The following is a 25,632-nucleotide window of genomic DNA, read 5'->3' as shown; positions in this document are numbered from 1 at the left end:
CCCAGTGTGACACATCTTCTTCTAGTAGGCCTATATATGAATAAATGCCAAAAAAGTTTTGAGAACCAAACCTTTGGGCAAAATTTTTAGTAAATGTACAGCCTCAGAACCTATGAACTAATTTTATAGATACTTTTATGGTGACCTCAGTCACCTTTCACTTTCATTTTATGAAAAAGAGCTACATGAAAATACTGCTAAACTTGTGTTCCACAGATAAAACGTCATACAAGGTTAAAACAACATGAGATTGATTGAATGATGATGAAGGGATTCTCCCTCAAGGTTTGGAGGCACTTTAGCACTTCAGTGGCCCTCCATGGACCATTCAGCATACAGACTGGGACCAGAAAAACAAAAAACCCTGTTGTGTATTTTAAATTACAGCGCAATTTGTAACACATCGAGAGAAATCCATCATGTCTTGTTAACAGTCATCTGAGAGGGACTTACTTTTAGATGTCCAAGAGCATAGCAATGAGTCACTCTCAACGTGTCTTCCTGTAATACTAGCCAAACATTTTGCTCGTGTCTATTCCAGTATTCGAATAGCGTGATACTGTCATTATGTCATCAACAGGTGGCAAGAGCTGAACCAATGTATCAGTGCCATGAAAATTCACATTTCTCTCTCTCTCTCTCTCTCTCTCTCTCTCTCTCTCTCTCTCTCTCTACCTCATTAACTGGCCTCTATAAACACCATTTATTGCATTCCCATTTTGCTGATGTCCTGTTTGTTTGGCCTGAACTCTTCTGGGTTTACGTGAGGCTGGGGGTTAAAAGCCTTTCAAACTCAACACACACTCCCAACTAATGGATGTGGACACACAGGCGCGTGTACATGTTAAACACAGCCAGAGGTTTAAAGGTCTGTGTGTTACCACTGAAACTTTATTGATGGCTACTGCAAACTCAAGTCAGTTTAACGTAGCTTTAGTCATTATAACACTGATCTCACAGAGACACCTTCACAGAAGGCAATTGAAGATTTCAACAGTAACAGTTCACAGAAAGTCACACATAAGAATTAGTGCCGCCTATGATTCAGTGTCACTTTTGGTGATTCTCTTGAAGGACTAAACTAAAACCATAGCTGTGTCCGAAATCACATATTGTGACAGTACGTACTGAATTTGAATAAGTACCTACCTATCGACCCTTAAAACAGTACGTTCTATATAGGATGAGTGGGAGTAGTATGAATAAATTTTGGATATACTGCATCCGTCATGTTTTATTGTCGGACATCTGTCTTAAGGTTTTCCGCTATATTCTTTTGAATTGTGTTTAAAATTTGACCGTTGATCGGCTCCCATGGTATCATGAGATAGAGAAGGTGTCCATCAAATGTCCACTCATAAATCTTGGCGGAAGCAGTAGATCATGTGGGTATTTCTCGCTTACTGTTTTTTGCATACTGAGGTTTCCGACATGCTCATGACTCGTACTTAATTTTTTTCGAATCATATGGTGATTTTAGTAGATATAAAAAAATAGTTTCCCTCTAGTTTCCAAAAGTGTCATAGCAAAGTGTCAAAAGTAATCTTTTTTTGTAAAACTGAATTGTTTGTGCTTAAAAAGCAAGCCTATGTTATGTTTCTTCAAAATAAAAGCCCCTTGTTTTGATATTTGATATTCTAGTATGCAATTACATTGATAGATTTTTTGGCATTGCACAGTGTGTGTGCGTGCGTGCGTGCGTGCGTGTGTGTGTTTGCTGACACAACACAAGTAAGTTCAGAGTATTTTAGCGCCCTTCTTGGTGTCTAACATGGCATGGAGAAGCAATTACATCATAAAAAAGTTCACATTTAGACTCTGACATCACTGTGAGTCGGGGTACGAGTTTAAAGCTAATGTCAGATGTGTGTGAGATCAGACCTTAAAATCTATTTCTCATATTTAACGGCTTCATCTGAACAGAACATCTATTCTTCTTTGCTGTGTTGAGATGCTATTGGTCATTTCTTAACTTTCATATTTATAAGGAGGTGCTAGCATAAACTTGAGAGATATATAATACTGCAATAGAACATAATGTCCTCGTTCTGCCATATTTATGGGGCAAATAACTAAAGTCTCTTTGGCCAGACAACTTCCCCAATGAGTGCCAACTTTAATGTTTGCATTACGCCTCAAATCATGAATCGTAAAAGTTAAAGCCTGATGAAATCGTGGCTTGTGTGTATAATCCTGCTTGTAATTATTTAAGTCACATAAATCAGAATCAGAAAGAGCTTTTATTGCCAAGTATGTTTGCACATACAAGGAATTTGTTTTGGTGACAGGAGCATCCAGAACACAGAAACAGCAACAACAGTACACAGAGACCATAACACAATAGAATACAGTACACAATTTTTAAATAAGGGCCTATGGGTATAAAAAATTAAGAAATACAATACAATAAACATAAGATAAAGATATAGTGAGTAAATGAGTTTATGGCAACAGTCACAATATCAAATTCTCCATATGATATATTATTAGGTTCCTTTAATTACAACAACCGTCTGGCTATTGGAGGATTTAGATTTTAAAATAGATCAGATGTCTGATTTCACAGCATAAATATTGGAGATATTTTAAGGAGAGTGAACCGGGAATGTTGAAACCATATGGAGCATCTCCAGCGCTTTTTTAAGCCGAGGCCACTACAGTGATTACATTTGTCAGAGTTGTTGTAACATTCCGATCAAATGATGTGTTTAGCTTCGGTAAATAAAGTTTAGGCTGTTTGTATGTTCTGATGGTGTGATCTGAGGTCGGTCGGGGCCCTTTACGGGGAATTGTTGACCTTTATGAGCTGATATTTTGACTGGTGACTTTTGCTGAAAGCCAACAAACCATCCACACTTTACAATCAAGGTGTTTTAGTGTTAACCCTCTACTAACAGAACAGATGCGTGTGTCGGACATGCACACAGTCAACAATGTTTGGAATAAAATACAACCATACTAATATTACTATTTTTCTGTATGTGTACTCTTTGTAGTATGCAGTTTGTTCATGCATATGTACCCAGATAACATACTATTTGAAGAGTTTGTTTCCAAAATGAGATGACTCAAAATATTCAAAACTCAAAATATTCAAAACAATTTCAAAAATCATGTTTTTATTATAATATCATGTTTTTGTTGTGTTTTATTGTGTTAGTTAGCTGTATTTTAGTTATTAACTAAATAGTTATTAGTTATTAGTTAGTTATTAATGGCTTAAATCAAAACAAACCAACTGCAGTTTGATTGATATTAATTGGAATGCACAATGAAAAAACATGATTTTTGAATCTCATTTTGGAACCAAACTCTTCATTTGATGTGCAGTATACAACAGAGGGCACAGTTTCCCATAATGCTGCCCAATTTGAGCTTTAAAATGCATTAAAAATGTAAAGAACGGTGTTCATTTACAAAATCATAACCACATGCTACACATTGAATTAAACATGCAACGTACAGAGGTCCTGTGACAGTATTTATCATTGCAATGTGTATTCTTTACATACTTTAAAACTTGGTATGCAGTATACTATTTTTACTATCCAGTTATAACACAACCGAAGCGAAATGGGAAATTTGGGATTTGGAGGTGTGAAAAATATTTCTCATGCATTAAACACAATGAACATTCTCCGGATATAAGGGTCTTACGATGTGTGTGTGGTGTTGTATGCCACAGCTGGAGCGTGGGTGAATGGGGTGTGTGCAGTCACAGCTGTGGCTCCGGAGAGCAGATCAGACAGGTGCAGTGCCTCCAAAAAACAGGCCCTGATCGGATTGAAACGTTGACTGATCACCAGTGTGCACAACTGCCGCCATCTCGCAAACAGACCTGCAACACACACACCTGCCCACCAATCTGGACTTCCGGTCCCTGGTCCCAGGTTAGTAAGAATTTTTATTTTTACATAGCCAACATTCTGACTATCCTATCTACATAAAGCAGCTGAAGGTCATAAACTGAAAATTTGTGGACAGATGGCTTGTGTCTCACCTGAAGGTGAAAGATCAAATGTGTTCAGTATTGCTACAGTATTACAAAACTCTTATTCAATTATTTCTTATTTATATTTCCAGTGTTCTCGTAAGTGTGGGAAGGGTGTGATGAAGAGGACAGTGGCGTGTGTGAGCAGTAACCCGGGTTCTCAATCTCGTGTGCTGTCGGATGCTTCCTGTGGCGCTCTGCCCAAACCCGACAGCCAGCAGACCTGCATGATCAAACGCTGCCACAAACAGCGCAAGGCCCAGTGGTTCGTCTCCACCTGGCAACCGGTAAAACCTTTTTTATTTCATTGAGGTGTAATGGGGTGGTGGTGAAAGTATTCAGATTAGTGTCCAAAGTCATGGGTTTTCAAAAAACGTCCTGAGTGCTTTTTTAAACGCCAGCGTCTTTTTCTGCAGCTCAGAGCGTCTTTTGAGGTTGAAAAAAGTTTTCTGCCTTAGAATAAAAAAAATCTGTAATTGATTTACCCCAAGAAATGTTTTCGTGGTTTTGTGTTACAATGGAAGCCAACGGTGGCCAGTTTTGTTTAGATACTCAACTCAACTCAACTTTATTTATATAGCGCTTTTACAATTTTCATTGTTACAAAGCAGCTGTACATGAGACATATTGACTATAAGCAAAATAATTAAAGTTGTACCTGCAAAAACAAGAAAAAGTTGAAAACACAGAAGACCGACATACCCACATACAAAACACTCCACACACACAATATGCACACGTACTAACACACATAGACATAGAGACACACACACACACACACACACACACACGGATGCGCACGCACACACACGTACGTACACAGACAAGTACGCACACACACACACACGCTCAGTGAGAGCACACATTTAAGATAAAGGAGAGAGAAGCACAGGTCAAATATAACAGACTATAAATTCCTATATGCAATATTAATTAAGTAAAACTTTAAAATTCTAAAGCAGCCCCCCCGGTCAGGCAGATAGTGCAAAAACAGTATGCAAACGGTGGCGAGGAACCCAAAACTCTAATCGAGAAAAAAAACCTCAGGAGAACCCAGGCCCAACCAGGGGATTCCAGTTCCCCTCTGGCAAAAGCTGCTGCCTCTGCACAAGCTCCAGAGAACTTGCACAACAAGGCTAAATAAAATAAATAAACTTAATAATAAAATAAATTATAGTTTAAGATTATCATTAATAATCTAATAGCATTTGAAGTTTTGTGGTGAAGACATGTCAAGAGACCGCGTCCTTCTTTATCCAGCTCTATCATCTCAGCTCTTGTCAGGTCCCCACTTCCCATTCTCCGCTCTACCATCAGGTCAGGCCATGAACTGCATCCTGCTCGCTGTGGTAACCTTGGAACAATGAGACAAGACTGGCTGAGAGTAGAGTACTGTTCTGTACTCTTTGATGCAACAAGTACATCAGTTGTGTTTTTGGTTCCGGTTGATCTAACTAATGCAGCCTAAACCCTCTGAAGATTTATATTATGGAAGAGTAGTGTATGCAAGATTAAAAAGATGCGTCTTTAGTCTAGATTTAAACTGACAGAGTGTGTCTGCCTCCCGGACAGTGCAGGGAAGACTATTCCAAAGTTTAGGCGCTAGATAGGAAAAGGATCTACCACCTGCACTTGATTTTGAAATTCTAGGTATTACCAACTGACAGGACGCCTGAGAGCGTAATGCACGTGAAGGACTGTAATACAAAAGGAGTTCATTCAAGTACTGAGGAGCTAAACCATGTAAGGCTTTATAGGTAATAAGCAAGATTTTAAAGTTAACGCGATGCTTTATAGGTAACCAGTGCAAGGTTGACAGAACCGGGCTAATATGTTCATACTTTTTTGTACGTGTAAGAACTCGAGCTGCCGCGTTTTGGACCAATTGGAGTTTTTGTAATAAGCCTGCAGGGCAACCACCTAACAGTGCATTACAGTAATCTAGTCTTGATGTCATGAATGCATGAATTAACTTCTCTGCATCTGAGATTGACAGCATATGACGTAGTTTAGATATATTCTTAAGATGGAAAAACGCAATTTTACAGGTGTTGGCGACGTGGCTCTCAAATGACAGATTACTATCGAATAGAACGCCAAGATTCTTTGCTGACGACGAGGGTTTTATGGAACATCCGTCAATAGTTAAACAGTATTCTTGGTTGTTACTTATAGCAGTTTTCGGTCCAATAAGTAACACTTCTGTTTTGTCCGAGTTCAGTAATAAAAAGTTGTTACTCATCTAGTTTTTTATATCGACTATGCATTCCATTATTCGATGGAACTGCTGTGTTTGATGAGGCTTCGAGGAAATATAAAGTTGAGTATCATCAGCATAACAGTGAAAGCTAACTCCGTGTCGCTTTATTATATCTCCTAGAGGTAGCATGTATAATGCGAAGAGCAGTGGCCCTGAGACTGAGCCCTGTGGTACACCGTACTGGACTTGCGATTTGCGTGACACCTCATTGTTTATTGCTACAAATTGAAAACGGTCGGATAAATAAGATTTAAACCATTTCAAAGCTATTCCTTTAATGCCTACGTAATTTTCGAGTCTATGTAGGAGTGTGCTGTGGTCAATGGTTTCGAATGCAGCACTAAGGTCTAGCAGCACCAATAACGAGATACAACCTCGGTCAGACGCCAATAGCAGATCATTTGTAACTCTGATCAAAGCAGTCTCTGTACTGTGACGTGCTCTAAATCCAGATACCAACATTCTTCAAAATATCTTCTTTTGTCTTCTACAGAAGAAAGTAGTACAGGTTTGAAATGACATAAGGTTGAATAAATGATGAAGGAATATTCATTTTTGGATTTCATTTTATCTCCATACTGCTCAAGAGGTATTGTCTCTGTAATAAGACAAAAGCCTGCTAAATGATTACTTGACTTTCAGTCTGCCATTGCATGCCTCTTACAGACATTTATGATCTGTATTGTAAGGAAATGTGTGTATGGGTGCTGTAATGTTCTCTGTTTGTCTGTGTAGTGTTCGGTGTCCTGTGGTAAAGGTGTTCAGGTGCGTGTTGTGAAGTGTGCTGAGAAGGATGTGGCAGGAAAATACAGGGAGCTGTCACCTAAAAAGTGTCAGCATGTATCCAAACCCTCCACGGAGCTTCAGAGAACCTGTGTTCTATCAGACTGTCCCATCCTCTCTCCTCACAGCAGACCGGACTGGTACACCTCTCCATGGACCCAGGTAAGTGTTTGCATCACCATCCACAGCTCAGTGGCCCTGATCCCACATTCCCCTTCATCAAATAGATATAAACATAAAGAAGAACAGCCTAAATGAACCACTAAAGGAATGCGTTATCTGTATTTACTACAGTCATTTTAATATTACACAAAGACCCATTATGGCTTTTTGTTTTTTATACTTGAACGACTTAAACAGAGAACAATTTAAACAGTTTGAGATCCTGTCCATCTTGAATGGTAATGTTTGATTGGGTTCTATTAGGGATGTTCTGCTTTGTTTTATTTTTTGTTTAAGTTAAGTTAAGTTAAGCTAAATTAAGCTACATTAAGATAACCTAAGCTAAGCTAAAATAAACTAAGCTAAGTTAATCTAAATTAAGCTAAGCATGTTTTATATGGCAATGTGGGCCTTAGTCACACCAAAACATTTAGCAGAGCAATAATTGCATAAAATATAATAGCAAACAGAGCAACCGTATGAGTGAAGAAATGTTTGTTGTATTGATGTTTGTGATTGTTGCTGCACGTGACGTGTGTTTTTTGTTTGTTTGTGTTCAGTGTACAGTGTCATGTGGAGGGGGAGTTCAGATGCGGTCAGTACAATGTCTTGATCATGGACGTCCTTCATCTGGGTGTGTGTTACAGCTGAAGCCTGCAGTGTCGGAGGCCTGTAACACAGTGTTCTGTCCCCAGCCGGAGAAGCAAGGTCTGCAGAGATCCCTCGTATAAAATCACTCTGTACTAACACACTGACAGTAAATATGGTTGTGTGACAACTAACATATTCACAAGAAAAAATATTCATACAGCAGTTTGCCAGTAACGTAGTGTAGATTTAAATTTATGTAATTTACTGGCAACAGTTTGTTCAAAGATCAATTAACATTACCATAAACATTAACAAGTCTTTATCTTTACAAAAAATAACTATTAAAATAACAGCCTAATGCAAAGGAACCAGAATTCTTCTTCCACCTTCTTTTACTGTTTTTTTCTGATTTCTGGATCCAAGAATGCTTTGTATGAGGCTGTTATGTTGTACTTTTTATGTAAAGATAAAGACTTGTTTAATGTTAATTAATCATTAAACAAACTATTGCCAGTAAGTTAAATACATTTAAATCTACAGTAATTACTGGCAAACTGGTGCCAGTAATACTGCAATTTCTATGGGAATTTTTAACAGGTCAGTAATGGGTTTATGATGGTCTACAACAATAATGTCTATAAATCATTTCATCAGTCCTATATGCAATGAATTATTCGTCACCATGTAAATAATTAGTTTACTTGTTTCACATTTCATTAGTGAAGCACATTCCATTCAAATTGCTTTTTAACAACAGTTGAAACAGGGTGCTTAAGAAAATGTTGATTTTGAACCTCTAGATGCCAAACTAAATTTTATTTGAGTCTTATTTCTAGTCTTTTTTTGGTCAGTAGTTGAATTAAATTTCTATCACAGTGAATTTAATATCACTTCAACAGAATATGCCAAACTTATGACACTATTGTGTGATTTTAAATGGTGGATACACAGCTCAAGACACAATGTTTCTTTTTCTGCAACTCAAAGTGAATAACTTAAAGATGTTAAAAGATATTAATTATCAATCTCAAGTTCAGCTTTGGCAGCGTTTTGTCATTTTAGTTTTTGTTGTGTCCAAAAATCTCTTATATTACCAAAATGATGTTTTAGTTGGAATGGTTGTTCAGCAAATGAATATTTTGTTGTCAATAGATTATGTTATTGTGTCATTTGTAGCTTAAGCAAGTTATCCCATTTTTGCTTTGAACCCTCACTCACTTTATTTCTTCTCTTTTGTGCAGATGTGATCTGTAAAGATCATTTCAACTGGTGCTATCTGGTACCACAGCATGGAGTCTGCAACCACAAGTTTTATGGGAAACAATGCTGCCAGTCCTGCTCAAAACCGTGAGACTTTTCTGCTCGACAGTGAACTTCTGAGGCGAAGTTATGGAAGCCCTCAAGGGGCCAGAGCAATGCCCGACCTAATATTGTGTTGAGCAAATTCGTGAATTGAACACAAAGACATTATTATCAACTTGAAGTAGCTTGTATTGTGGTGCTTACGATGAGCAGTGCACTTCATGCAGAAACAGACAAGACTGTGTCACTGCCCTGCAGGAAATGACTCATTGAAGGTGCTAAAATGTCATTGAAGGCATGAGGACTCAATTCATTGTGTCTCACAGAGCTTCAAACGGACTTGGTGCTGGCCAGATACTTTTTAATCTAACGCTAAATGTGCTCCGTATGAATATGTGCTATGTGTTAATAAAAAATAAACATTCTTAAGGGGTTTTCCATAAGCATGACTCATAATGTCATGTTAAACCAAATGATGGCAGCAAATCATCAACAGCAGGGAGATTATGGTGTTTTGAATGGTGCTATATGTTCATTTCAATGGCAGCCGAGCAGTTTGTGGATAACAGGGGTTTTAAGTTAACATGAAAATGAATCCGTGACTTTGTATGATTGATAATATTTCTCTTATTTATTAACAATACTGCAGTGTAGCAGAATGATATTCTCTGTAATGTTGTGCTATTATTTTCCTGTCAGTCTGTGTTGTTGTTATAACCTAGGATATAATTGCACGATTTGTTTTTTTAGCATCTCTCTATGCATTTACAATATTTTTTTTATTTCTGAGGTAAAAACAGCTATTAAACTAATAGCCACGAGTTAAATGAACTGTTATAAGTGCCACATTTAACAAACTCAGCTTTGCTTTAATCAACTGTCACCACATGACTTCCAAGTCTTATAAATCTGTCTTTGCTACGCACATAAAAGGGTCTGGCATCCTTGCATATGGATTGTGAAGTGAGCGCCATACAGCACAAATGAGTTCAATCTTTTACAGTATGCATTTGTTGTAAAGCAGCAATCGATGAATGTAACCACTGAATGCTTTTTTTGAAGTGGTGGACAGAGGATTTGTTGTAAGTGCCAGTTCATATTAAACGCCATGCGTGTCGTATTGCCATCATATTAGAGCATGTGTCGTCTTTCTCTCTTGGCTGCAAGAAGCAGATGTGTAGATTGCTCACGAGCCGGCTTCTCTAGCGCTGACTCAGGGTTTTCCTTGTTCTTCGTGTGCTATTGTTTCCAGATGGAGTCAGCCGAGGCCAATGGAGCACGTTCAGGAACTCTTATGACTTGTAAGATTTTCACCGTCTTTTAACACAGAGCTGTAAAGACTTTAGCAGAAAACACATGCATCACTTTCTGTTATAAATGTCTCGGGACATTTGTTAAGAGTTAAACCATGTTTTGTTAAAGTCTTTGAAAGTTGAGATTAATGTTCAGAATATTAGTGAAGCAATTCTGTATATAGATTACTGTATATAACAACCCCCAACACTGTATTCGCTGTGTAAATCACATGAATGATACTTCACATCAGGCGTCTATTTAAGGAGAGATGCGCTATTACTTTTCTGACTGATTGTTAATACGTTTAACACCTGTTGAATACAAGAATGCATAAAAAATCCCTAAAACTAATAGTGAACGAAAGACTATAGCCTATGCCATCACAATACTGTATAAACTGCTTTTTAACCCCTGTACTAACGTGTCTAAAAATTCCTACAGTGCATTATACAGTACATTTTGGACCTATATGTGTGTGAGTGCTCCCTGGGACTCTAAACAATATCTGTTCATTTCTAGCACCAGTTAATCCACAGGAACTCTTAAAAAGATCTGAATAACTCATTTCGGTCAGGACCACTGTCGTCAAATATTTAAACAACAGCAAGATTTAAGGTTGGCGGAATGAAACTGTTATGGACATTGGGCAAACTCTCCGCCTGTCCATGCAGCCTTGCAACAGTTCATGATGCGTAACAGGATTAAATTAAAATGATCCGGCAGATACGGTGGAGGTGGGTTTTGAGTGCGGCATGATTAAGCAGCTGATAAGGAGAAAAGAAAGGCAATTTAAATTGGACACAGTCTAGTATGTGTTGTATGACTATTGGTTAACGTTGATTAGCTGCACCTGATGTGACCGGCTGATGCAAGCTTGACTCACGTGACCTGCCAGAACTGACGCTATGCTTGATTTTTTCCTGCTGTATGAATACTGAACATCCACGTTTGCCTTAGGGCATACTCACATTGTCATTGTCCCAATCGAATCGCGCCCGGGTGTTCGTGTGACCCCTAAAGCCTGGTTCGATTGACTAGTGTGAGTGCTCGCAACCACGTTTGTGCGCGGTTCATGTAGGGTGTATACTGTACTTCCTCATCAAGTGCGCATACACCCGGGTCCGTGTTGCTTTCATATTCATGCGAACCCCACCACAGTTCGAGAGCAACCGAACTCAGACCACCTCCTTCAGGTAGTCTCGGGTTCGGTAGCCAGGTGCGCGCCCGGGTTCCCTTGACAGCTTTCACATTGGCGATTTTTCATGCGAAACGCGCTCCGTTCACATTGTTTACGTTTACTTCGAAGCAGTCGCATCATAATGATGAAAGCATGCCCGGGTGTGGATGGTAAAGAGCAATGTGAGCACAGGCCAGCGGGGCACAATCGCGCTCGGGCACAGTTGAGAGCAACCGGGATATACAGTATGTGATCACGCCCTTAGAGGCCTGCATGGGTTCTTTTGTATTGGGCCAGGTTGAAACAACCCCGCTACAGAACACCCTAGCAATCATTTAATATTTTAGCCAACTTAAAGCTATGTGAACACCTTGAAAATAATTGAAAAAATAATAATAATTTGATATCACAAATGAGAGAGCAGTGATGGTTGATTCACATAAAACTCATCATTCTGTTTTAACTTATTCATGTCATATTGTCATTCCAAACCTTTTCGGCTTTTGAAAAAAGTCAAACAGGTTTGGAACAAACCAAATGATAACAAAATGTACATTTTGTGGTGGACTATTTCTGTATCATTTTGTTACACATGCAAGCTTTACCCTGATTTGCATGTTCATATTAAAATGCATTTGTTAGGAGAGACGGTCAAAAAAATTAGACATTTTATGAGCTCACAGAACTATTGATCCACAGAGAATCACTTCCAGAACAAGGAATTAACAAACTTACATGACAACCTTATAAACAACACAACAATACAGGACAGATAAACCAGGCTGAGGGGTGAAGGCAGAGAAATAAATTAAACTTGAGTAATAGTTCACAAACAAACAAAAATGGGTATCAAAGTACATCAATCACAAATAATGTCATAGAAAAAATATTTTGCTTCAATTAAATCATAATTATTTTTCTGTCAATTTTGGGTCAATTTCTGTTGGTTCTGCATGTGTTGTTGGTGTAATAGATGATGATCGCATCAACATTTTGATCTGTCATCAGACACTGGAAATATATTCTGGGCTTCTTTATTGAAGTAAAGTAAGTTTATAGAAAAGTAACAGATTATTTATTATAATATTTTGTTTGATAAGAGCACTGATGTATAATGCTATCCTCTGTATGCTTTCTTCTGTATGTATTTAAATATGTTTTATTTTTTAAAACATATTTAGAAAACATTTTTATCATTAAGTTTATTTTTATTATTATTTTTGTTGAATGTTGGTAAACCTCTGTTCTGTGTTCCATTGCTTTGTTTGTAAATTTGTTGTTGATTCATAAAAAAAGGTTTAATAAAAAAAGACACTGGAAATATAATGTAAAGCAAAAGTGTGGGGATATTTCCTATATAACAACATAACTTTAGTGTAGAATTAAACCATTGAACTAAACAACAACATAGTCACAATGGTGACTGTGATTTGAGGACATGGGTTTTTTCTTGTCATTTAAGAACACTGTACATTTCTTACCTGATTTTACCATAAATCATTTTGCCAAGAATTGTTAACATGCTTCTGGATGATCACAGTCATGGAACAACAGTCCTAATCAGAACTCAACAGATTTAGGCTTAAGGTTTGGGGCTGGGTTAGGTTTGACCAACATTTTCATTGACATTTGATTGGTTAGTGTTTGAGTGGTCTGACAGGACTGTTGTTCCATAACCAAAGAAGATTCTGATCTAAAACAAGTCTTTGCACAACTAACTAACATACAGTTTAAATTCCTCTGAATTATTAAACATTTTTTTCCATTAAAGTTCAGAAAGTGACCATTCTTTACTCATTTTAGCTTTGATAAACAATCAATATGACATCACAATATATTTTCTTACATCATATTGAAGCCCCCCACCTTACCCCCTGCCAAAAAAACTTCATCATAAAAGAAAAATACATAAAATATATAATAAAAGTAATACAAACTACTTCAGTGGGTAAGAAAACAAATAGTATTTTCAATTTATTTAGTAAACAAAAAACGACTATATGTTTACCACTTAAGTCAAAGGCACGTTTATAAGTTCAAATTTCATTTTTGAGTTATGATATTTCATCAGAAGACACACTTGAAGCAATAAGATATAAAGTTATAAAGTCATATACAGCTGGGATGGATGATTGTGAATAAATTATTAAATAATTTTTATTTTGGGGTGAACTATCCCGGATTTTCAGCAATAGTCGTGTATTATGACAAATGTAGGCTACATTTCATAAATATTTTATCATTCAGGCAGGTGGGTTGACAAAATTTTACAGTGGCCTAGGTTAGCCAAGCAACTGCCATTGAGATAAATCGAAATTTTGATAGAATAGTCATGATATTCTTTCGGGTTGGGTGCTTCCACATTTTAACCGAAATTGTTCAGCACCTGCACGTGGCCACGCCAGACCAGACATAGTACAACATCGCCATCTGCTGAAAATATAAGACTTCACACTCTCTCGCTGCCTCCCAATCCAAGAAAAAGTTCAGATAAAATGTAAGCCAATCATCCTTCATCAGCCTCATGTTGAGGTTGATCTAGGGGTCTAATGTGATAGAATTATATAACATAAAAAACATAAAGTTTTTTATATAATCATTGATAAATAATATGGACTGACTAACTCAGACTAACTCTAAAAATGTTTTGCATTAAACATTATGTACGTCATTTTAAAACATCCCAATCCAAAATTGGGATTTGCCTAATCATAATTTTACTACCAATACTGTTTTCATGACAAAACACAGCAAACACTCTTCCAATGTGTAAACGTGCAGAAGTGCGCCCTCTGCTGGTGCCGTGTGATTAAATCATTCAGTGCGTAGCTTCTGGGAAATTGAAGGAAAGATGGCGGCTGGACCCGGAGCGGCCAGTAGTGGTCACGGCGGTGGCCGCGGCTCTTCGGCTGCTTTGGAGTCGTCTCTAGACCGCCGATTTCAAGGAGTAACCAACACGATGGAGTCCATACAGGGATTATCCTCGTGGTGCATCGAGAATAAGAAACATCACAGCGTCATAGTGCGCTACTGGATGAAGTGGCTGAAGAAATGTGAGTTGCTAATGTTGCTAAAGAGCACGCACACACAAACTAACGCAATGCACACGTTCAAGTAAACACCTTGCTCTGATGGCAATGCGTTTTGTGTTTTAATGAACGGTGTTTAAGAAATGTCAGGATTGAAGGTGTGATGATGTTTCTGTGGTGTGCGCACACTGTAGTAACGTTAAGTGTTGTCTGGCATATTTGTTTATATTAAATGAAGGATCATGCTGCAGGCATTGGCTGTTAAAATTAAGTTTAAGAAAGCTTTTCAGAAAGTTTACGATCGTTGTGCATGTACAGATATATAATGCATTTTGGTAGAGCAAGGGATGCATGACCACTCATAGATAAACAGCTGGTGGTCAGTCCTCAGTTGGGATATGATAGTGATTACTGCAGTGTGATGACATTAAACAAACATTGTGGGTTTTGTATGTGTTATGGTAAGCTATAATGTGTTTGGGTTGGGGATGAGCACTGATGACAGAATGTAAGATCTTTCTCTGTGCCATTTTGTCTAGTTTACTCAACTAACGCTTGAACCATTGCATTGCTGTATTCTAGAAGAACAAGAGGTGATTAGTCAAATTTCTTTGCTATGCACATCGCTTTAAAGTTAATGTAGGTTCAGGTTGTGTTCAATTTTGTTGCATACTTTGATTTAGAACTCAAGAACTGGTCAATACTTAACAGCCTAGTCAAATAAAAGCATGCCATTGTCTTTATGACTCTGGTCCTCCCTTCAATGTACGTTAATGAAAATACTTTTATAGAAAATGTGAAAATGGCAAGTATTATGTTATGTATTAAGCACACATCTTAACAAGGGACAGGGTTTGAGGTATCATGTATGTTTTCAGCAAATACAACACATTTTTAGTTTACATGGAGTGGGGCACCTTATGAAAGCTGACGACATGTTGTCATCATTTTTAAATGAATTATTTCTGAAGTGTTAACTTCTTTTTGGTGTCATGGTTGTTTTATTACATTACATTATATTTTTCATTTTAATGACTCTTGTACTAGGCTTGTATGTTGCCTGGGAATCGGATTCATGACCTTGGCATTGTTTTGCCAGTTGAGCAGCATAAACTGGCACAAATTGTATGCGATTTGTTTATATTTTCATGTGTGTATAGTTTCATTGATGATGGTCATCTGTCTTCCTTACAATGTTAGTCATTTTTGATCGAAGAGTGTTTTAAGCTTTTTTATGAAGAGTGCTAAGTTCCTTGAATTTTTGATTACTTAAACTGTGGTGTTTTTGTGATATGTTGAAGTAACCCTGAGTCTTAAATACAACATTCATGTTGTTTGTGTTCCAGTCAAACAATATGGCTTAGTAGGGGTGTAACGATACACTCTGCTCACGATTCGGTACATATCTTGATTCTGGGTTCACGATACGATACACAGCTCGATATTTTAAACAAAATTAAAAAAATGAAACTTAAATTCAAATAACATTTATTTTCAAAATATTAACAATTTCAGTCATTTTGTTGCATATACAACTTAATAAAGAATTTTAACATGTTAAGGCTGGACTGAAATTAGAATTAAGATAAGTGTCAATTTTGACAGCAAATGTTTATTTAGTTTTAGTCATAGTTAGAGGTGCACCGATTGACCGGCAAGAGATCGGAATCGGCCGGTTTTTCGTATGATCGGCCGACCGGTGACCGGCCGGTCAGTCTCACCTCTCGCCGATTCCAAGCCGATCTTCTGTTTCCCGTGATGCGGGCAAGAACGTCACAGCCGTCAGTACACTCAAAGCCGCAAGTAAACATGTAAACGTGCACGCGCACACTCTGTCTTTCACGGCTCGTTTATCCTCGCATGTGTGTCCACCGGACCACGAGTCTCTGCTGACTGACGCGCATCTCTCATATCCGCTGACTGCACGCACGGCGTGCACACGCATCGTGTACACTGTAAAAAATGTCAGTAGATTTAACAGTAAAATACCGTATAAATGCTACAGTATAAAACCGTATTTCATAAAACATGCGAAACCCGTAGAATTTACAGTGGAAATCTGTAATTAGTTTTACGGAGTAAGACCGTACATTTAACAGGTAAAAACATATGAAAATACGGTTTATTGGAGTAAAACATTACAGTACACTGTATTATTTGCCGTAAAAAAAGAACGTCTTAAAAATATTCTTATTACAAATAGGCTACATAAACATATCTGACTCCCCTGTGCAGTGTGCACTTAAACCAGTTTTAATGTGTTATAAAATCATCTTTTTCTGTGTAAAGTTTTAATATAATGACTTCTATACATTGTTTAGCTTAAATTGTCTGCCTAAACCCCCCCAAAAAATTCACCTTGACATTTGTCACTTTTGATAATTTAAATATTGTTTTTATGTATTTAGCAGTGCTTTTACATTTTTAGATTGTGTGAAACAAATTTTTTGTCTCTGAACTCAAGAATGTATTTTATGGTAAAGCAATCAACTCAACAAGCATTTAAAACATAACCGTTAAGCATCATCCAATCAACATATACGTTGCGCCTTGGCTTCGTGAACAAAGGATGTGATTGGTTGAATACTCATTGGCGCGGAGCACACAGTAACGTAAAGTTTGCGTTCCCGCGTTTCAACAGTGACGATTCTGATGAAGCACTGTTGGAGCTGAACTACAAATCAGTGGAATATATATATATATATATATATATATGGCATTGGGCATATTGGTAAGTTGGATTTAACGGTTTTAGCAGTGTGTGATTTTAAACACGAGTAGAATGTACACTGTTTTCACGGGGCATAAACATATTTAACTAGCCAGCGCATGTAGGCAGACTTGCAAGTCCTAAAGCGTGAGAGCTCTTGATCCGTGGAAATATTCTGTAAAATATATGTTTGTTAAGTACTTTTGCTAAATAGAATCAAGCAGTGCATCGTTTTAAATACGAGTAAGTTAGCATGTAGGCTACACTGTTTAAACATGCCTGGCAGCGGATGTAGTAAAACTCGCAAGCTCTAGATGTCCTGCCCAGTTTGTGAAATATAATTTATGTGTTTGAAACCGTAGTAGAGTGTGTATTTGTTCACGTAGTTTAAATGTTTAGCTGTCAGTTCTGTGTGATATCAGTGCAAATCCTTAGGTAGCATGTTTTACATAACAAACTTCACCTTAAACCACGGTGCGTGTTCAAGTGTGCATTTTTACCGTAAACAAAATAGATTCACGTGTTGCTACTCCACATGCCCTTGCTGTCACAAAACTAGAAGTTTTGAGAGTACAGAAATGGTTGCTCAGAGGATGTGAAAGGCATGATTCTTCTACCTCTCTCCTGTTTTGATGAGAAAGAGGAGCTCCTCCATTATGTAGAAGAGACAAGCCTGGCAAAGGATGTGGAGTTAGAAAACCTGCCTGTGACGCCTTGCATTATTGTGTGTGGTAAGTGAAAGTTTTGTTAATATACAGTAGAACCCTAAAGCTTTAATGATTAAATGTTTAACTATAAAGTTGAGTTTATAAGTTTACATGCCCCTTGCAGAGTATGCAAAATGATAGGGATTAAAGTGATAGTTCACCCACAAATGAAAATTCTGTCATCATTTACTCACCCTCTTATCATTTTAAACTAGAACACAAAAGAAGATATTTAAAAAAATGCTGGTAACCGAACAGCAGTGGCACCCATTCATTTCTATTGTATGGACACAAAACCAACACAAGTCAATGGGGGCCAGTTAACAACATTCTTCAAAATTGTGTTCTGCAGAAGAAAGTCATACAGGGTAAATGCTGAGACAATTTTAATTTTTGGTGAACTATCAATTTAAGAAATAAGATACAAATCATACAAATTGCAATTTTTAATTAGTTCTGCACAGAACAAACTGTTCCACATAATATATGTTTTTACATATATTCCACAACACAGATTAATAACTCGGTTTACACAAATCTAAACTTTAGAACTGGTTTATTTCTATTATTTCTAAAATCTATTTTGTGAAATGGTTATTTCAGGGCAGTACTAAATAAACTGCAATTTGTATAATATTCTTGCCATACTGTATATGTAAATACACAATAATCTTACGTTCATAAATTTATGTATATTGCATTGAAATGTATCTACAGGACCCTCCTGCTATGCTGCTGTCCGATTCATGCTAGCTGTGGACCGCAAGATTGTGAATGATGACATCACTTCTTTCATCTCTGCTGTTTGCCTAATGTTCTGCAGTTATTACTGCTCCAAAATTAACTACCCTACTGAACTGGCGTCAGTGCTTGAATTCCTGCAAAGGTATGTAAAGAGACTTAGGAGGGGAGATTCATTACGGTGTAGCTTAATTTACAGACTTATAAATGTTTTTTTTTTCTTTTCAAGGTGTTTTTTTCATCATCAATCCGGAGAAAGGGAATAAAGGAGGTGGAAAAGAAAAACAAAAAGCTACTCCCAGTCTTCACCCTAATCGCTGACCTTTCTGATCATGAATGGCGAGAGACTTTGTAAAGGTGGTCTGCAGACTGTTTCCAAGTTTATACTCGGGGTGAGAGACTTTGTAAAGGTGGCCTACAGACTGTTTCCAAGTTTTAATCTCTTAAAGGGTTATTTCAGGCTTGAATCAAATTTTCCCCATGTTTTACTTACCCTCAAGGCATCCTAAGTGAATGTAACTTTCTTCTTGAGGAATAATGGAGTCAGAGTAATAATACCACGTATCCTTTTACTTCCAAGCAGTAGAATGGGAGTGAATGGGGGGCAATTTTTTAAATCTCCAAAAAGTGCATCCATTGATCAAAGAGCGGCTCGACACGGCTCCGTGGTCTTAACAAAGGTCTTCTGAAGCGAATCCATGCGTTTGTTTAAGAGAAATATACATATTGACAACGCTATAAAGGATAATGTCCAACATCCGCTGCAGGCGAGCGAGAGGCTTGTTTCTCCGGCAAATGACGCAGAGTCTTCACCCTAAGTAAGTTCCTGTGACGAACACAGCATTTTTCGTTTTCGCCAATATAAACACCGCCTCTTCTGGGCGGGAGCTTTCGTCGCCATCATTTAACGGAAAAACAAGCCTCTCTTTCGCCTGCAGCGGCTGTTAGACATTATCCTTAATAGCGTTGTCAATATGCATATTTCTCTTAAACAAACGCATTGATTCGCTTCAGAAGACCTTTGTTAAGACCACGGAGCCGTGTCGAGCCGTTCTTCTTTCATCGATGGATGCACTTTTTGGAGCTTCAAAAAATCCCCCCCATTCACTCACATTCTGCCGCTTGGAAGTCAAAGAATACGTGGTATTATTACTTTGATTGCATTATTCTTCAAGAAGAAAGTCACATTCACTTAGGATGCCGTGAGGGTAAGTAAAACATGGGGAAATTTTGATTTTAAGCATGAAGTATCACTTTAAAGGGATAGTTCTCCCCAAAGTGAAAATTCTGTCATTTCCTCACTCTCAGGTTCTTCCAAACCTGTATACATTTTTTGTTCGGTTAAACAAAAAGGAAGCTATTTATAAGAATGTCAGTAACCAAACAGATCTTATCCCTCATTTACTGCCATAGTAGGGAAAAAAAATACTATGGGAGTCAATGGGGGATGAGATCTGTTTGGTAAATGACATTCTTACAAATAAATTCCTTGGTGTTTAGCAGAACAAAGAAATATATACAGTACAGGTTTGACATGACAAGAGAGTGAGTAAATGATGACAGAATTTTCATTTTTGGGTGAAGCATCACTTTAAATGTAGACTGGACTGAACGATTTTAATTAAACCACTGTATACCAGTTGAAACACGAGAACAGAAAAATGCACTAATATTTTGTCTTAAATGCCTGCCAGTCTTTATTAAAGATACTTGGGACCTCACTGATGTCTTTGTCTTTTATAGATTTTGATGGGTTTTGATGATTTGATTTAGGTTTGCAAATGTAAGATATTTATCAATTAGTTTAACAGTAATTTTAATAGTTTCTTAAAGGTTAAATCTGAATGTTTAGCAAATAATTATAGAGTTTAACTGTAATTATTACAACATAAACCTTTAAATTAGACAGTGCTGAACTGTAAAAAAGATGGTTATGAACCGTAATTAATACAATGTAAACCTTTAAATTAGAAAGTGCTGAACTGTAAAAAAGATGGTTATGAACCGTAATTAATACAATGTATATCCTGGAATTTGACAGGTATAAACTGTTTTTATAACAGCATAAACAAGTAAATTAGACAGTTATGAACCGTAAAAAAGAAAATTATTAACTGTAAAATATACGGTACAGTGGGTGCAATCCCGTAAAACCAATAACGTTGCAACCGTACTTTTGACGGTAAAGTTCTGGCAACCACAGCTGCCGGTTTTTTACCGTAAAATTTACGGAATATTTTTTACAGTGTACTGTACAGACAAAAAGGTGCACTGTAGTTCATCTCTCGCTGCTCCGTCTACATGGGGTATGTATGCCAACAGTGATGCTATTAGCATCATGCTAAACTCTGACACATGCTAAACTCGTGTTGAAGTCATTCACTCTGTGTAAAACAAACGTAAATTCCATTCAACCTGATTCCTTGATCTTACGTTAAAACTGTGGTCATTTCACCTAGGTAAAATGACATTCAACATGACTTCTACTTGTTTTTAAAAATCCAAAATATAAAAAAATGAATAAATCAACCAATATATGTAATATATATCTGATTGAGTTCTTTACTAACACAAAAAACTGCAAATACATCTTTAGAGTAGAATTCACTCATAAGATTTTTAACCTCAGACGAGAAAAAAGTTGAAGTATTTTATTGTTATCTCAGACTTTTGTGAGATGAGTACAAAAATGAAAAAGGTAAATTAAGTGACATGTTTAGTTATATTTTATTATTTGTACTTCTTTTCAGTCACAGAGTTATTCAATTTAAGAGTTGTTTGGGAAAGAGAAGATTCTGTAATTTAATGCAGCTTGGAAAACTGCATTTAGGGAAATTTGGGGAAACTGTAATGTTCAATCATTTATTCAATGAAAATAAAAAAAAGTGTATTGAAGAAAAGTTAATATGGTTTTATTAACAGTATACTGTCAATTATAGTTTGTGGATAGAAAATCGGAATCGGCAAAAATCGGAATCGACAGGTTTCACTTGTAATAAAATCGGAATCGGCAAAGAAAATTTTGAGTGTACTGATGGCTGTGACGTTCTTACCCGCATCACGGGAAACAGAAGATCGGCTTGGAATCGGCGAGACGTGAGACTGACCGGCCGGTCACCGATCCGGCCAATCATACGAAAAACCGGCCGATTCCGATCTCTGGCCGGTCAATTGGTGCACCTCTAGTTAAATGTAAATTAGCACTATTTCATTGACAATTTATGAGGCTAGCTAACACAAGCCGTGATGCTCTTTCTTCTACTTTCTGCTAGACAGTTTTCTGTCATCATACAGATGTACAGTAGGCTACTGGTCAGAAGTTTGGACACATTACTCTTCTAACTGATTTTGAAAGAAGTCTCTTATTCATCAAGCCTGCTTTTATTTGATAAAAAATACAGAACAAAACAGTAATATTGTAAAACATAATAGTTTTCTGTTTTAATCATTTAAAATATAATGTATTTTTGTGATGCAAAGGTGAATTTTCCACACCCATTTCGCCAGTCTTCAGTGACACATGATGCTGATTTCATCAATTTTGTGCTGCTTCGTATGTTTTTATAATGTGTGATCATTTTTTTCTTTGAATAATAAAAGGTATTTGTTATTACTATTTGTATTTTTAAACAATAAAATGCAGGCTTGAATGATGATCACTTAAAAATGTAATGTATCCAAACCTTTTGACCAGTATTGTATATACTAGGTTATAGTTTGTTTTAGCAAGCATGCTGATTGAGGAGTATTAGTACTCAGTAATTCATCTAGCCTATGTCTATTCATTTGCATGAATTGTAAAATATTCATTACCACTAAAATATATTTACCACAACAAAATTGTGCCTTTTATATGTTTACCACAACAAAATATTTTAAGTTTTTCATTCTTAAAGTTCTACTTATAATTAAATCAGTCAAAAAGCGTAAAAAAAATGTATCCGCTAACGTGAGCTGCTGCATAACGTGATATGCAACATAAAGTCAAAAGAAACCAGCGCTGTTCCGATCAGAGAAGTGATGAAGTGAGTCGTACTGTACATTAAAAGATTGAATGGCATGCTAAAAATCAAACCAAGTACGTGATTTGCATGATTGAAGAAATGTAATACAGATAATGTAATATGTCTTAAGATTTTTCTCATTCATTACTGAATTAAGCAAAGACCGTGCAGCTTCAAAGAGACATGAACCAATAGCGTTTGTGTGTGAGCTCTGTCAGAGCGTTTCATTGGTTGAATGTACTGAATGAATACGCCCTTCACTAAACGAACGAGTCAATTGAGTCAAAATGAGACTGAATGAACTGCTACTTGTCGTTCATGGTCTAATATTCTCTGTGTTGCAACAATGCATATCCAGTAGTTACTAGGGTTGCAAAGGGGCGGAAAATTCCCGGTAAATTTCCGGAAACTTTCCATGTGAACTTCATCTGGGGAATTTTGGAAATATTCCAAGTTTGAAATTTACGGGAATTTATGGGAATTATTTAGAAATTTTAGAATTCTCTTTAAACTGTATCATATAAAAACATAAATATAAACATTTTGTTTGGTCATAATCTGACATGCATGCAAACTAGACAGAGGAGAATATATCGATTCAAGTCGGTATTTTGGTTTGTTTTTCGGACATAAAGCATTCCCGTCGCTTCAAAAAAATTCAACTGAGCCACTATGCGTGGATGGACCAATTTAACGATGTCTTTAGTACTTTTCTGGACCTTGGCAAAAACTGACACCATGGTTTCAATGAGGAGGCCTGGAAAGCTCTGGGATGTCACCTAAATATCTTTATTTATGCTCCGAAGACGCCGGAAGTTCTCTAAACATGTTTAACGTCATGTGGGTGAGTAAAAAATCACACAAAGTTGATTTTTGGGTGAACTTCCACTTTAACGTGCATTCGAAAAAGCAACACCCCTCAAGTATCATCATTATAAATATTCTTTATTATCATGAAAACAACTGAGGAGGCTTGAAAAACAGTGATAGAAAGATGCCAGATGGAGATAGGAAGACGGCATCGCCTGGTTATGAGTGTGGTGCTGCTTCTGTGGACCTTTGGAGTTTCTGCGAGAGAGCGCCCTCTGGCTTTCAGATGCAGCTGATTTATCCGTACTTAACTGACATGCTGCCACATCGCATGCGGTTTCTTTACGATTAATTGTGCAGCAGCCCTACAAAACATCATCTGGCGCCACAGTTCCACAAAATCATAGTTGAAACACTGACAACCAAAAAACATATGATGACAGAATTGTTATTTTAGGGTGAATTATTTAACAACCACCATTTTTGTATAGGCCACAGCACCACTAATATTGTCTTAAAGCAGGTAAAAAAAATGTTAAGGGTACGGAAATTTGAAATTCAAATTGCTTGCAATGTTTTTTTTTCTGGAGGTTTTGGTTTTTAAATGTCAGTCTTTCTATTTGAGTTTATCATTCAGATGACCTTTGAGCATTGACACAATGAATCATAAGCCATTTTTCTGTGATACAATTAAAATGACTGTGGAAACTGAAAATGATATTAACAAAAGTGCAGTTAGACAGAAATTGGGCATGGGAATCAGTTGTCAGAATGAATTTTAGGCTAGACAAGAATTTTATCAGTATGTTGCTGATGTTACAGTGCACACTGCACATAAACGCAGTGACAACGGAGCCCCGCCTCCTCTCACAGACTTGACTTGTTTGCAGCAGTTAAATAGTGTTAATGTTCGAAAAGATGGCCAGTGCAGAGTCTCATTAACACACCTGGCGCTCTATTGTATGTATGTGTGTGATCAATAATTTCATCCATTCGTTTCATTCGCCATGGTTAAACGTTGTTTATGTTAGTACGGAGTTTACGCAACAGTTCTCATGATTAATGCACGCGTTTCTGTCTTTATGTGCGCTCATCAATGATTGCATCCACTCGTTTCATTCGCTCCGGTTAAGTTGATGTTTGAAATGATGCTGGTGAGGGTAAAGTCTCTGCAACAGTTCTCACGTGTGATACACATTTGCACTTCTGTGTTTACCATAGCGTAGGGGTATGCGATATTGGCAAAAAATGATTATCTCAATGTGTTCTGGGATTTTGCCGATAACGATAACCAAACGATATTTTAAATGCATCCTTAGAAAATATGTTTGTAAGTCTTATATTGTACTACTAGCTTAATTTGCAACACGCTAACAGAATATTGATTACTCATAATAGTAATAATGAAAACAATAAATTGAAGAGAGGTCTTAAGGTTTATTATTTTAAATAACAAAACAAAGAAATTACAAAACACTGCTCAATGAAAATATTTTTTACATTACAATTTTAAATGTTTGCATTTATAAACAAATGACTCTCTTCAAGTTCTGTAAAATGTGTCAAAAAGCTTAAATTAAAATACATAGCGAACAGTAGCACTGTACAATTGCACAAAGATACTAGAGATAGATACTATCCACTAGGGATGTAACGATTCACCGTGAGCCGGTTGAAAATCGGTTATAATGAGTGACTGACGATTCAATTCGGTTGAGGCTTGAACTGAATCGCAATACATTCTTTGAACAGCAGGGGCCGCTATTTTCACTGCAAACCTAAACGTGGATGCTGATATTTCTTAAATGCAAAAAATCCAAGAAAAGCACAGACAGTATTAGTTTGTTTATATTAAAGAGACTTTTTCTATTATTAATTTGTTATAAAATCGCAGTTTACTTTTGTTATTTGAAATAAAACATTATTTTATTATGCAAAGAAACGTGAAGCATTTAAGAAATAATGCAAGGGAAGTTGTTCATTTCTAATTTGTTTCAACTCATTTTTTAAAAATAAATCGTGAGTAAATCGTGAATAAATCGCATCGTGAGATCAGAATCGTGAATCGC

General features: G+C 36.9%; 2 protein-coding genes and 1 long non-coding RNA gene across 3 annotated transcripts in view; all 3 read left to right on the top strand.

Annotated features, from left to right (window-relative positions):
- LOC130558320 (A disintegrin and metalloproteinase with thrombospondin motifs 16) overlaps positions 1-10,211 on the top strand; it is an 83,744-nt gene extending 73,533 nt beyond the window's left edge. Inside the window, exons 19-23 of the mRNA XM_057340674.1 lie at positions 3,686-3,890; positions 4,084-4,278; positions 6,987-7,196; positions 7,757-7,904; positions 9,029-10,211. Coding sequence (XP_057196657.1) covers positions 3,686-3,890; positions 4,084-4,278; positions 6,987-7,196; positions 7,757-7,904; positions 9,029-9,138 — 868 coding nt within the window. The 3' untranslated portion in view covers positions 9,139-10,211. The remainder of the gene's footprint in view (positions 1-3,685; positions 3,891-4,083; positions 4,279-6,986; positions 7,197-7,756; positions 7,905-9,028) is intronic.
- A 4,189-nt stretch (positions 10,212-14,400) lies between these two features.
- Positions 14,401-25,632, top strand: part of LOC130557457 (threonine--tRNA ligase 2, cytoplasmic-like) — an 86,682-nt gene continuing 75,450 nt past the window's right edge. The window contains exon 1 of the mRNA XM_057339200.1: positions 14,401-14,615. Coding sequence (XP_057195183.1) covers positions 14,414-14,615 — 202 coding nt within the window. The 5' untranslated portion in view covers positions 14,401-14,413. The remainder of the gene's footprint in view (positions 14,616-25,632) is intronic.
- LOC130557458 (uncharacterized) lies at positions 17,329-21,002 on the top strand. Its single transcript, XR_008963311.1, has 3 exons — positions 17,329-18,032; positions 18,726-18,894; positions 18,979-21,002. It is a non-coding gene; the product is annotated as an uncharacterized LOC130557458 (long non-coding RNA).

Source organism: Triplophysa rosa, linkage group LG8 (assembly GCF_024868665.1).
Source record: "Triplophysa rosa linkage group LG8, Trosa_1v2, whole genome shotgun sequence".
Classification (NCBI taxonomy): Eukaryota; Metazoa; Chordata; class Actinopteri; order Cypriniformes; family Nemacheilidae; genus Triplophysa; species Triplophysa rosa.
Note: the sequence above shows the minus strand (reverse complement) of the source record. Positions and strands in the feature narration are given on the sequence as shown.